Raw genomic sequence first — 15,258 nt, 5'->3', positions numbered from 1 at the left:
GCCCATATATTTCAATCAATAGCTTTGATGAAAGTGGAAACTAAAGTCTTACAATAGACTACAATAAAAAAGCCAATATGCCAATATAAGAAATCCATATATTATGTCTAAATGGATGTAAAGATATTAACCTGGATTCATCTTCATGTTCATGACTTCCTACATAGTTCACAGTTCTTATTTCTGTGAAGGACGTTGGGAATGCTGGGCTCTGGTGTCTTCCTTCATTTTTATTCCTCCCTCAGCTGATTGTCCTCCTGTGGGGGGATAAGGAGATATTTTGGTCCATATGTCTCCCTCCTAAAATCGTTTCCCATTTTTAAAACCACTCCTCTGAGAGAGGCAGCAGGCACCTTCACTCAACAGACCAAAATAGCCCCAATAATAGCATGCTTACATGAAGCCCACTCCCCATCCAAAATCAGGTCTTGCCCTGACACCACAGCTCTGGGAAGGGGAGAGGACATTGACACACACACACACACACACACACACACACACATAGACACTGGAGCAAGGAAGATTCCTCAATCAGCCACCCACAGAATTCATGAGCATTGCTGAGCGTAACTGGCCTAAGAGGACGGGAGCAGAGATTTCGATTTTCACGCAGATTGGGGGAGTTACATAATTTCAGCGCTTATGAAAAGAGAGACTATTTGAAACAAACACCAAACAGCTGAGAAAAGTTCCACTCTGAGATTGTCATCATGAAGTTACGTGTGGCACAATTTTTTGCTGGGCTCTTTGGTGCCTTGGCAACTCTATTAATTCTCTTATCATTAGGTGACTATTGGCTCTTGGCATCAGAGACCTGCAAGCCACATTCAGATGGACCGAGCACTTTGGAGGTGGGTGGAGGCTTTTAGGGGAAAGAGAAATAGATGTTAAAGAACCAGCTGTAAGCACCATGTACACTTGTACATATATTTCATTGATATGAAGCTTAGCTCCGGGACATTATCTGAAGACTAGATCTAGTGAAGGATGAAATTAGTAATTAAAGAAGAAGAAATTGTTCTCTCCAGAACTATTAACTACATTTATTTTGGACTTTAGTGTATATTTTCAACTAAACGGTGTTAATCCTATCATCCTGCTATTTGATTCTTATTTAAGCAAAGTCTTCGAGCAATTATGGGCTTATTTGGGTTCTAACCAGTCACAGTCATATGACATGCTTGTACGTCACTATTTACAGTCTTTGAGTTGCTGTAGAGTAGACTATCACATGCTGCAGTGTGATACCACACTTGATACTGAGCAATGAAACTGGAATCCGACTGCAATGTCTATTCATAGGAGTCACACATGAATAAGATTTCCCCTTACAGAGAGTTGACAGGGACAAACAAGAACATTGAGGTGTTACTGAGATACGTCTGTGCGTGAGAAGGCTGAGATATATATAAAAAAGTGCCTGATTAAAGGTAAAGTTTATGTCAAGGTAACCAGTGGCATTCATAGGTTGTGCCTGGAATATCAACACCACCAAAACACCATGTTGTGTTTTGGGTGCTGTTACACCACTAGGCTCAGACTTTATAACAAGCTTAACCAGCAAGACTTCCTTGGTCAACCAGTATCATGAAAGATCATGCAGGTCAACCAACCTCTGGTATATGCTGGTTTACCAGCTAGACCAGCACCTTTCTAATAATAACCAGAATGGATCATCATGGAAATTGCATTGTGGTTTAAGCAGTATTTTTCATCAGGGAAGCCTTTAAGCAAATATTCTGGGTGAATAGTACTAATAGGAGGTTGAACAGTCTGCTGCTGAAATCGGTCTATGATTACTGAAAATCAAACCACTGCCCTAAAGCTGGAAGTGTTGTTGAGGTGAAATGCCCACAGGGTGCCGGCAAAAGTGTCGTATTTCTAGTTTTAAAGGAGCAATATGTAATATATTTACTGTACTAAAGCATAAAATTATCATAATATGTCATTAGAGAATTAGGAAACATGCTAAGTTGAAATACTGGCTTCTCCGAAAACAATGCTACAGCCAGTATATTCTACTTTGAAATGTCCATTCTGGGCTGGAATTTCTGTTTGTGTTTTGGCCTGTGTGATCCCGCCCACTGCCCATTTCCCAATAGTATTTCGACACCCCGGGTTGCCAGATTTGAAACAAGTTAGCTGGCAAACACAGTGCGCTACAGCCATGGAAGCCAGCAATATATCTAGCTAACATTGACAGAGTTATAAAAATCCACATGAGCTGGTTTATATTTTGCAAACAATAAAAACATTGCAAACGGACAGTATACATTAGCAGTTCAACTTACAGTGTAAGGCTCGTCACTTGCCATAGTCAGTTTGCTCATTCCTGTTGCGTGTCCCCAACCTGGCAACCTGTATGAGCTTCAAGTCTGGGGAGGAGGGGGCGGGGGAGACAACTCTCTCCAATATTTTGAATTTGGACTGCAGTACCCATTTTAAATGCTTGATGTCAATGTTACATATTGCTCCTTTAAATTACAGTATATAATACCATCAACATGAATGCATATTTTATTAACCCTATGCCCTAACCCAAACCCCAAACCTAAACCTAACTGTCAGTGGAGTAAAAAAAAAAAAAAAAACATTGTACTCATCATTGTTTATGAAAATGCAATTTATTTCCGGACCCATGACTCAGAGCAACACACTATCAGTAGCACCACAAGGAAATGTAAACACATTTGAATAAATGCAAAAATGTCTTATGGGGGATGGCACTTGTCAGTAAATCTGCAGAATGGGGTCAATTTCAAAGTACGGAAGCAGCATGTTGATTACCTGTGTGATCATGTTGAAATCTGAGTTATTACTCCATGTTTCTCTTTCTACTGTATTGAGACACATTTTGTCACTTTTCCCAGACCTAAACCACTTCTGCAAACAATAACAGTTTATAATGTCCTTAACATCCCTTATTTTGTATTCTGCAGCTAAACACATAAACAGCACAGTGCTGGGCGGATTACCTGTGAATTGTAATCAGGTACAGATAACAAATGACATGACGAAAAATTAAATCAGTAACGTAATATAATCCGATTACTTTTGGGGTACTTTTGGATTACTTTCAACTTTATTCTATTTTATTTTATGTCACATGCATTTGAGTAAGATTATAATTTTAACAAAAGAACAAAGAGGAAAAAAATGATTACATTCTTTATTACTAACAAAAAGAGCTCCTTATTAAATTTTTAAAAAGTGCATTAAACATTACATGAATGAAATAAACATTAAATCTAACAACAATGACACTGCATGGCCTGAGTTTATAATTCAAAACGCTGAGACATCAAGTTCATTTTAAGTGCACAAAACAATAGCAGCATTACGAACATTAATGACCATAAAATCAACATAAAACGATCATAAAATGAACAAAAATGAATAACCATAAAATCAACAGCAACAACGTTGCCTAGATCAAAGCTTTCATCTAAAAACAATAAAGCAAATTTAATGCTTACTGCTTACTGATAAGTAACATAAAAGGACCACATGCTCAAAATGTTCAGACTGTGAGACTATTGGGCTTCGGGGTAAGAATTTAATGATACTTATATGAAAATTATCAATAAATTATTAACAATTTACTGCTGTTGCCTTGTTAATATGTACTCATGTAATCTATCAAAAGTAATTGTAGTCCGATTACGAGTATTTTAAAATGTAATTTAATTCAATTAAAAGTACTTTATTTTTGTAATCTGATTACATAATCCAGATTACATGTAATCCGTTACTACCCTGCATTGACAGCACACTCACACCCACAGACTGCAACCTGCAGTCCTCAAGCTATTTTTAGCTTTTGTCACATCAATGGCTCCGCAACAGGTGCCCATTGCTCTCTGACCTTTGCTCTTTGCTCACAGCGAGGTGATGTGCTGGTCAACCACGGCTCATTACAGGAGAGTGATGGCCATAATATTACCTTTTACCATGAGGGTTTCATGTGGCGCTGTACCTTTGATGACAAAATGGAGGAGGACAACCTGTGGGAGTTTTGGTTCGGTAAGAGAGACTGTTATATTTTCTTTTTTAGTTTCAGAGGGGTCTGTCGTGGTATTCCAAGATCAAAAAGTTGTCCTTTAGGTGCAAACTCTACAACCGAGGAGGATCTAAAAGACTTAGGTCACCACTTCATAGAACTGTTATTGAGTTATTTCATTTTAGAAAGTGTGAGGAGTGTGGTGTTGGCCCTCTTTGCACTAAATATAAAGTACTGTGCAAAAGTCTTATGCACATAAGATGTTTCACAAAAACATTTGTATTAAGATGGTTATTTATATCTTCAGCTTTAGTGTGTCAATAGGAAATATTTGCAAATAGAATAGAACTGAAGAACAGGGAGCCCTGCAACAGATGGCATGGCCCACACTGAACATCGAGTCAGTCTGGGATTACATGAAGAATCAGAAGCAAATAAGTCAGCCCAAATAGATAGATGAACTGTGGCAAATCCTCCAAGAAGTTTGGATAATCCTATCTGCCAACAACCAAGAAAAACGGTGTCCAGGTGTAGGAGAGTTGGCGCTGTTTGGAAGGCAAAGGTGGTCACACAAAATATTGATTTAGATTTTTTTATGTTTACTGGACTTTGTATGACATTAAGTGATAAATGAAAACTATTTATGGCATTATTGTTTGAGTACATCCTCACTATGCAACATTTTTCACAAATGCCTAAACCTTTTGCACAGTACTGTAGATCAATCAAAAGCCTCTGACCTGTTGCCCTACAGAAGGCTAAAGAATGTTCATAGAGAAAGTGAATAAGTGTTTGGGTTACTTCAGTTGGCAAATGACTTTAATGAGGTCATGTACACTTTTTAATCTTAATTGAAACAGTGATTAAAACCTCTTGTACTAATACATGTAAATTTTCTTTGTTCTTCCATTAGAACAGGAAGGTATGCATGTAAAGGTATGCACACCTGCATATCTTCTTCCCTTTCCAATCCCCGACGAGACCTACAACACCACTAGCTATACATCTGCAATAAGTAAGACCTTTTTTTAAATTTATGGACTTTTTATTTATAATACATTGCATGTTTTTTGCTTCATAGTTGAATTACTGTGAATTTAGATCACATGATTATAATGACTGATTGGGGATCTTTAAACTTCTATCAGCACTATACTTGTTATACAGTACAAAGGTATATATACAGTATAATATGCTATTGTGTTTGTTGCTAGCTAGTAACAAGCTGCAAGGTTTAATAGAGTTATTTGAACAGATCAAATTTAAGTTGGGTTAACTCAATTAATTTAAGTTTTTGTACATAAAGTATTTGAGGAGATTCTACATTATAAATTCATATCAAAGAAACACATTTTCAGAGGTCACGTGATTCCATGTGAGGTTCGGATGTGTGAACAGCGAGCTCTGCGCACTTTGCTAGTTTTGATACTTTTAATGATATAAATCAGTGAGATTTGATACACCCTGATCCATAACTGTTCTAGAAAGACAACATGCCAAAGAATTCAAAATCCTCGGGCTCTGGAGACATTAAAATACACTTATGTGCTCAAGCTGACACCACCCAGAGGCCTCGGACCAGGGATTAATTTGGCCGGAGAGGTGAAAGAGATTCGGCGTGAATTGCTGAATGTGTCAGCAATGCTGACGAAGGTCGTTGCTGACTTGGAGGATCTTGCTGCAATACGTCGATCGATCACTGCCATGGAGACTAAATTCACTGAGATGGTTACAAGAGAGGGGGATGCCGAGAAACGGATCGGTTATCTGGAGTCATCGGAGAGGGAATTAGCTGCTAATCCGCTAGCGACCAAAACTGACTTATGTCAGTGTCTGGGAAAAGTTGGAGGATATGGAAAATCGTAGTCGGCGGAACAACATCCAAATTATTGGAATTCCTAAGGGAGCAGAGGGTCAGAATATGGTGGAATTACTAGACGGGCTCTTTCCGAGTCTGCTTTACATAACAGGCCATAAGATGGAAGTTGAGCAAGCTCACAGTGTTCCGGCTCAGCGATCTGCTGAGGGAGACAGGCCCCGATCAATTCTGGTCAAATTTCTGAGATCATCCGATAAAGATCTTGTGTTACGCGAGGCGAGGAGTAAAGGAAGGCTTTCTTGGAAGAACCACTTTGTGAATTCGACAAGAGAGAAACATGATTGATTCAAGGAATGCAAGAAACTCTTACATCAATGGAAGGTCACTTTTGCACTGATGTTCCCAGCCAAATTGAGAATAGATGCTAAGGATGGCCGCAAAGTATTTACATGTCCACAACAAGCGAAGTCTTCATAAAGTCAATGGAGTGCGTAAGTCATTGTGTGATACATTGCAGCCGAGTGGGCCTGACACACTGAACATTCACTTGACCGTCTGAGGAAACTGGGTGCCTTTTTTGTTTCTTTTTGTGCTGGTTCCGCCTAGCGGCTGGAGTTTGTTTTGTGTAGTAACACTCCTTCGGGACAGTGTTGTGGATGAATCAGCATGTTCTTTGTGCTTATGCCTCCTATTGGTTGGAGTTTGTTTTGTGGAGTATTTCTTGCAGGACATTGGAGTGATTGGGTCATCTGATGCACTCATATAACAGTCGAATGGGCCGGCTCACTGAACATTCGTTTGACTGCCCGAGGAAACTGAACGGCATTTTTTTTTTTGTGCTGGTTACGCAAACGGCTGAAGCTTGTTTTGTGGAGGAACACACCTTTGGGACAGTTATGTGGATGAATCTACACATTCTTTGTGTTTATCCCGCCTATTGGCCACTGGACTTGAGCAATCCGATGGCAAAGTTTTCGCAGAGGCTCTCGTAGGCGTACATGGACTGTTTGAGTTTAGAGGGATTGATGCCAGTTGGTGATGTCGTGCACAGTGTTTTTCTTTTTTCTGTTTGTTTCTTCTGGGGGAGGTTCGGGGTTTGATTGTTGCACTAATGTTGGAATGTGGTCTTTATAATTTTGTTTTTGACACACACTCTATCTTTTCTAATATGTAAAAATGCCAAATGTTAATATGAGTGAATTGTCTCTCTCCACGTGGAATGTGAATGAGTTGGGGCACCTCATAAAAAGAAGGAAAGTTATTTCTTTTCTTAAACATAAGAAATATGATATAGTGTTTCTTCAAGAAGTGCATCTTTCCCCGCAGGAAGCTGAAAAATTTGGGAAGATATGGGGTGGACATGTTTTCTTTAGGGCTGGCTCAAGTAAGAGCAGGGGAGTCATTACACTGATAAGTAAACATCTACAATTCAAATGTCTCAAACAGAGTAAAGATAAATTAGGAAGAGTCATTATAGTTTTAGCAGAAATTCAGGGGCAAATATTTGGCTAATATTACGATGATCAGGGCTTTTTTATAGATCTTGAAGGGATGTTGCAAGCTGCTGGCACCCCTCATGATATAATATTGGGAGGAGACTTTAATCTATTGATGGACTCAATCCTTGATCATAGTGAATTAAAAGTGTGTAAGCCCCCTAGAGCAACACTGACGCTTCACAGGATGTGTAAAAATCTTGGTCTTACAGATATCTGGAGACTTTTGAACTGGTAGGGACAATACATTCTTTTCATCAGTCCCTAAATCCCTAATTTAATCTTGGAAACATCTTAGTCTCAGATCACGCTCTGGTGAGTTTAGAAATGTTGCCACATACGGAGAAAAATAAATCATATAGTTGACGCTTTAATGTATCCCTTTTGCAAAATCCTGAATTCCAACAAATGTTAAAGGCTGAAATCAATGTTTATATGGAGACCAACTGGTCCTCAGTATCCTCTGCGGGCGTGGCTTGAGAGGCACTTAAGGCGGTTCTTAGGGGTCGGATCATACAGTATGCCTCATTCATCAAAAAATCCAAAGCACGAGAACTCGAGGAGTTGGAAGGGAATATCAAAAGTGCCGAGGCAGAGCTGAAGTGCCGAATGTCGTCTGATGGCCTTAGAGAATTGACCCGATTGAAACACAAATATAATACTATTTTGTTGTGGAAGGTGGAGTTTTGGCTATTCGGGGCAAGACAGTCATACTTTGAGTTGGGGGACAAAGTAGGGAAGCTTTTGGCTAAATATATAAAGCAGAGAGAGTATTTTTCTACCATTCCCTCAATGAAATCTGCTGGTGGTGAAATTTTTACCTCAGCCATTGATATTAGTAATGCTTTTAAAGAATTCTATCTTGATCTTTATAGATCCACATCTTCGTCTACTGATGAAGATATTAAAACTTTGTGGAACCATTAGAAGTCCCTAAACTGACGACTGAGCAAAAAAATGATCTTCATCCTGAGATAATCTTGGAGGAGCTTGGCGAGGTAATTACAGAACTGGCTCCACTTTTGTTAGAAGTTCATACGGAATCATTAAAGAATGGAAAGCTCCCGCCAATCATGACACAAGCCCGGATCAGTCTGATATTTTAAAAAGGACAAAGATCCAAGCGAGTGTAAGAGTTACCGTCTAATTTCCCTGATCCAACTAGATGTACAAATATTGTCAAAAATTCTGGCTATCGATTAAGTAAAGTTATGACATCTCTTATACATATAGATCAGGTGGGGTTTACTCAGGGCCGCAGCTCTTCTGATAACATTAGGTATTTCATCAATATCATGTGGTCAGTGGCGAATGATCAGACTCTGGTCGCTGCCATCTCACTTGATGCCGAAAAGGCGTTTGATATGGTAGAATGGGATTATATATTTAAGATTTTGGAAATATACGGGTTCGGGAATACTTTTATTGGATGGATTAAGTTACTTTATAGACACCCGGTAGCAGCAGAACAAACAAATGGATTAAATTCAGATTATTTTACTCTGGATAGGGGCACCCGGCAGGGTTGCCTTCTTTCCCCATTATTGTTCTCTCTTGCCCTGGAACCATTAGCAGCCATGATAAGAAGGGAAGATGATTTTCCAGGGGTGGTGGCGGGAGGTATGGCGCATAAGCTTTTGCTTTACGCGATGATATTTTATTACTTGTCTCCGACCCTACTAGATCTATGCCTTGCCTCCACAGAATCATTAATTCCTTTTCTAAGTTCTCAGGATACAGAGTCAGGTGGTCTAAATCCAAAGCTTTGGCTCTGACAGCGTACTGCCCGGTAACGGTTTTCCAGCCAGGCGCCTTCCAGTGGTCCAAAGAGGGCATTAAGTATTTGGCCATTTTATTCCCAGTAAATTTGTCTGATTTAGTTTAGTTAATTTTGACCCCTTAATAAAAAGGTTTTTGAGCGATGTGGGCAGGTGGGCTTCATTACATTTATCTATGATTGGGAAGGTTAATGTTATTAAAATGAATTGTATTCCAAAATGTAACTACCAGCTACAATCTCTCCCTGTAGATGTCCACCTCTCTTATTTCAAGCAATTTGATAGCATAGCGAAGTCCTTCATTTGGAATGGTAAGCGTCCTAGATTACATTTTAATAAGTAACATAGACCAATTGATAAAGGTGGGCTAGGCCTACCCAAGATTTTGTTTTACTATTATGCACACTGACATTTGGCTCATTGGTCGCTTCCACCTGAGAGAGCCTCTCCCTGGTTTTGTATTGAACAGGAAGTTCTTGCCCCTATTTCGCCATTGCAAAGCCTTTCTATCAAACTAATCGGAGAAGTTAAGTTACACCCCAATATCTATGGACAAAAGTGTCCAGAGTGTTTAATTTGGACTTTTATTTAAATGTTGCCTCGAGCATATGGCTGAACCCAAAAATATGTATTAATAATTCCCCTTTCTGCTGGTCAGTGTGGATTGTGAGAGAGGTTAATACACTTGGTGACCTATATTAGAGTGGAGTATTGAAATCTTTTGAAAATTTGGTTCAACATTTTGGGATTCCCAGATCTCAGTTTTATAGGTATTTACAGCTGCACCACCTGCTCTGTACTATATTTGGGAGTAGCATACACCCCCTAAAGCGGCAGATACTCTGGGAATGGTGATTACTGCTTTTGGAAAAGGTCATGAAGCATCAGTGTATTACTCCCTGCTAAATCAGTGTCTGAGGGAAGGAGCTTTAACTTCTATCAAGAGGTTATGGGAGAAAGATTTAAACTTGGTATTGGAGGAGGGAGTGTGGGCTAGGATTCTAAAAAACATCAAGTCTGCATCTAGAGATGCAAGGGTGAGCCTTATGCAATTCAAGATTTTACACAGATTTTATTGGACCCCCTCTAGATTGTATAGGCTTGGTCTTAAAGACACACCCACCTGCTGGCAATTCCAGTCAGAGGATGGAGACATGGCCCATGTTTTTTGGTGGTGTGTTGAGATCCAGGAATTTTGGTTGAAGGTTCAGAGTTTTGTGTTTTGGGTGATGGTGCGGTCATCGATGTGGGGAATAAACACATAAAAAATTGGGTTCTGACCAGTGTAATGATTGCCAAGCAAATTATTTTAAGGGGATGGAAGTCGGCTGGGGCTCCCCCATTTCAGGAGTGATGCACGGAGATGGTAGAGGGACTTAGATTTGTTTGTTGGGAAATGGGGCAAATATTTGGAGTTTTATGGAGGGCTCTTGGGGAGGGGCAATGGAGAGATTGGTAGAGGTATAAATGTGTGTAATTATTATTATATATATATATATATATATATATATATATATATATATATATATATATATATATATATATATATAATATATATATATATTTTTTTTATTTGGTTGTTTGTTTGCTTTTCTTTTGTGTATATACTTGTGTGACCACAGGAATGTTTGTTGAGGGTCAGGGCAAGGTTGGGGATTGGGAAGGGGAGGGGTAAAATGTTGATTCTATGTAGATATGTTTTGCTTTTCTTTATTTACTGTATGAATAAAAAAAATAAAAATGATTACAAAAAAATAAAAATAAAAATAATAATAAAAAAATTATAATAATAATAAAAAGAAAAAGAAAATAAACAAATTTGGAACCAATGTCCACAATTGAATTAAAGGAATATTCCAGGTTCAATACAATTTAAGCTCAATCGACAGCATTTGTGGCATAATATTGATTACCACAAAAATACATTATGACTTGCCCCTCCTTTTCTTTAAAAAAAGCAAAAATCTGGGTTACAGTGAGGCACTTACAATGGAAGTGAATGGGGGCCAAACTGTAAATGTTAAAATACTCAGTGTTTTAAATGTATAGCCACAAGACATAAACAATATGAATGTTAACATGATTTTAATGTGATAAAATCACTTACAAACAATTTCTGTGTAATTATAGCCAATTTTACCACTTCGTCGCCATGACTATGTAATGTCAACAAACCCTACACCCTAAATTGACTGTAAAAATATGATTTAAACAACTTTACAGCCCAAATTATACATGAGTTTTAATAGAAGAATTAATGTGTGTTTTTATAAAATTATAATCTTCACATTTCTGCCTTTAAACCCTCCAAATGCTGGTGATTGAGCTTAATTTATATTGATCCCGGAATATTTCTATAAATTAAGCCAACCACCTACTGCAGCTTCATTCGGGTATGTAACGCTCACATTTCACGATCCAATGAATTCCAAGTCACCCTTACATATTTTACAAGTTGAATATCCTGTATCCCTTGGAAATATGACAGGTTATGGAAGGAAAATGGGTTGCGAATGGTTTCATGTTTTCTTTCAAGGTCCAGATTAATGTCACTGTATTTGGCATAGAGGTAGCCTCTATGCTAATCACTGAACACCATCATTGAATTAGCTACCCTAACCATGAACAGCTTTCCCTGTGGCTTAAAAACCTTTTTATTATTCAGTCTACAGAGGCTTCTGGAGTGTCTCCATGTTGATAGGTGTGGCCACTGTGATTGTGGGTGGCTTCATTATCATTTGTGCAGCTCCATTTGCCAGTCATCGCCTTTATAAAGCAGGGGGTGCACTCTACCTCATTTCTGGTAAGTTAATGATCATACTGAGTAATATTTCATTAAAACTTAAATATCATTAAAATGTATTTCTCGAACCTCAAACAGTTTGTTTTATCTCTTCTCTTCAATTGGACATGTGCAGTACTTCTGTTGTGGAAATCTAAAGAATATGTTGCAGATGTCTAAACATCTAATGTTCTCTACCCTCTATCTCTCATATCTCCAACTCTCTATGCTGTCTCTGTTTTCTAGGTTTCTTCCTTCTTGTTGTGTCTGTAATGTATGTTATCTGGCTTGAGATTTTGGACGTGATGAGCTTGTATGTGGATTATCAGAGGTCTAATAGGTGCTCAGACTTTGAGCTCAATTGGAGTTATGGCCTCTCTTTCATGTTTGCTCCTGTGGCCGTGTTCTTCTGTCTACTGACTGGTCTTCTCTTCCTTGTGATTGGCCGTACAGTCCAACAGAATTACCACTGAACCCAAAGATGATATTTGACATTGAAAACAGAGGAATAAAATGTTATCTTCAGAAAACATGTCTAGCATTGAAAGAAAACAGGTTTGCCCTCTTTACAGTTCATGACCTTAAAACTCTGAAGTTACATTAGATTTATCACAGGCTGGGGTAAAGATATAATAGTTTGATTTGAATTTACCTTTGAATTCTGCACATCTTGCTTTAATATGTTGCCTTTCCGTGTGCTGTGAGCAGTACTGTAAACATGGATCATGGATGGTTTGGGATCACCTCATGTATGTGTGAGTTTTTGTGTGAGTGTAGTATTGCACAAAGCATTATAAATATGTCTATTATGAACTGCTGCATTTTTATTTTTTATTTTTTTATAATGCCTGGATTGGAAAAACATAACCAACGTGTATTATATGTAGACTTCATTGTGCCTGCTGGAACTTTGTTAATTATAACATGTTTAGCACTTTGCGTTTTAATAGTTAATTTAAACAGACAGTTCACCCAAAAATTTTATCATTTTTTACTCACCCTCATGATATCCCAGGTGTGTATAACTTTCTTTCTTCACTAGAATACATTTGAAGAAAAATAGAAAAATATCTCAGCCCAGTAGGTCCTTAAAATGCAAATGAATGGATATTTCTCTTTTGAAGCTCCAAAAATCACACACAGTCAGCATAAACATCATCCATATGACACCAGCTTTTAAATTAATGTCTTCTAAAGTAACACGATAATCTCTGGTGAGAAAACGATAAATATTAAAGTACTTTTTTGAGCTCTAAATCATGCTTCCGGTTGGCAGCGGTACATGCGTGTGATGTAATCGCATTGGCATTTGAAACACGTGAGAACTGACGCACGTGCGTCACAGCTGGAAAAGCAGCACTGTTTACAAGATAGTATAAGGAACGCTGTACAGTATCTTGGTTGGTTTTGGTTTAGATTTGTTTCATTACTCACAATGGTGCATTTGTGTCATTATCCTGGATGTCTCAACTGCGTGGAGAACATGAGATTACCTCTGTGTCCATGACAATGCGAATACGTCACACGAGAGAATGCTTGGACTCCACCCTCTCCTGAAGCGTTGGATTATGGTTAAAAGTTACTCAAATATTGATCTTTTTTCTGCACCAAAAGCGATCGTGTCACTTTTGAAGACATTAATTTATCAGATGGTGTCGTATCGATAACGTTTATGCTGACTGTCTGTAATTTTTGGAGCTTCAAAAGAGACATCGCCATCCACTTGCATTTTAAGGACCTACTGAGCTGAGATATTTTTCTATTTTTCTTCAAATGTGTTCTGATAAAGAAAGAAAGTCATAAACACCTGGGATATCATGATGGTGAGTAAATGATGAGAACATTTTCTTTTTTTGGGTGAACTGTCCCTTTAATGGCTATTTAAAGTTTTTTGTTCTGCAAATGCTTTATATGATCTACATAGTCAGACTTAAAGGGATAGTTCACCCAAAAATTCTCTCATCATTTACTCACCCTAATGCCATCCCAGATGTATATGTATTTGTTTGCACAGTTTATTCAAACAGCACCACATTTTGGGAGAATCTCACAAAACATGCCTTAAACAGGGTCATATTCCACCCCCAAAATCAAAAGAAAGAAATAATAAAATATACTTTGCTCAAAGACAATGAAGCATATTTTAAGGACCCTTTTTTGCATTGTAAAATTAAATAATGCTTAAATATTATTTAAATTGTAAAGTATTTATACATCATGGTAGTATGTGTTTTAATTTATGCTGATTTAAATAAAAAGTAATTATATTACAGCATTTTTATTTGACCTTAAACAGTAAAAGTTACAGTATTACAGTAATGAGAATCTCCATGATAATCACCACTGAGAATAATGACAAAAAAAAAAAAAAAAAAAAAAAATATACATATATATATATATATATATATATATATATATATATATATATATATATATATATATATATATATATATACACTAACGGTCAAAAGTTTTGAAACACTTGACTGAAATGTTTCTCATGATCTTAAAAATCTTTTGATCTGAAGGCGTATACTTAAATGTTTGAAATTAGTTTTGTAGACAAAAATATAATTGTGCCACCATATTAATTCATTTCATTATAAATCTAAAATGTAATAAAAAAAATTAAAACAATTTCTTTTGAAATTGATGACTTGGACCAAATAATAAAGAAAAGCAGCCAATAAGTGCCCAACATAGATGGGAACTCCTTCAATACTGTTTAAAAAGCATCCCAGGGTGATACCTCAAGAAGTTGGTTGAGAAAATGTCAAGAGTACATGTCTGCAAATTCTAGGCAAAGGGTGACTACTTTGAAGATGCTGAAATATAACACAGTTTTGATTTATTTTGGATTTTGTTTAGTCACAACATAATTCCCATAGTTTCATTTATGTTATTCCATAGTTTAAATGACTTTAATGTTATTCTAAAATGTGAAGAAAAACATTATAATAAAGAATGAGTAAGTGTTTCAAAACTTTTGACCGGTAGTGTGTATACATATATATATATATATATATATATATATATATATATATATATATATATATATATATATATATATATATATATATATATACACACACACACACACACAGTAAAAAAAAAACTGTGTCTTTAGTATTATGAAAATAAAGTCACAATGCTTATGCAAAATAAATTATCTTAATGCAAAATAACATTTTCTATTTTTCTACTTTTGATTATGGTGTAATGTGGCCTAGACATGTTTTTGTGAGATTCATCCTTTGTAAATAATATCTAATATCGCTATTGTGTAAAACTGATGTGTTATTTCAAAGATTTAATAAACCTTTAATTTAAAAAAAAATAATAAAAAAAATAACTTGTTTTTGTCTCTGTACATTTTATAACTG

The 15,258-nt window shown here is 37.0% G+C and overlaps 1 protein-coding gene across 1 annotated transcript; it reads left to right on the top strand.

Annotated features, from left to right (window-relative positions):
* Window positions 1-439: 439 nt before the first annotated feature.
* tmem182a (transmembrane protein 182a) lies at window positions 440-12,948 on the top strand. Its single transcript, XM_051708006.1, has 5 exons — window positions 440-851; window positions 3,885-4,023; window positions 4,914-5,015; window positions 11,759-11,896; window positions 12,122-12,948. The coding sequence occupies exons 1-5, from the start codon at window positions 711-713 to the stop codon at window positions 12,346-12,348; spliced, it is 747 nt and encodes a 248-aa protein (XP_051563966.1). The 5' UTR covers window positions 440-710; the 3' UTR covers window positions 12,349-12,948.
* Window positions 12,949-15,258: the final 2,310 nt, after the last annotated feature.

This window comes from Myxocyprinus asiaticus, chromosome 10, assembly GCF_019703515.2.
Source record: "Myxocyprinus asiaticus isolate MX2 ecotype Aquarium Trade chromosome 10, UBuf_Myxa_2, whole genome shotgun sequence".
NCBI classification, from domain to species: Eukaryota; Metazoa; Chordata; class Actinopteri; order Cypriniformes; family Catostomidae; genus Myxocyprinus; species Myxocyprinus asiaticus.
This window is presented reverse-complemented; position numbering and strand designations above follow the sequence as displayed.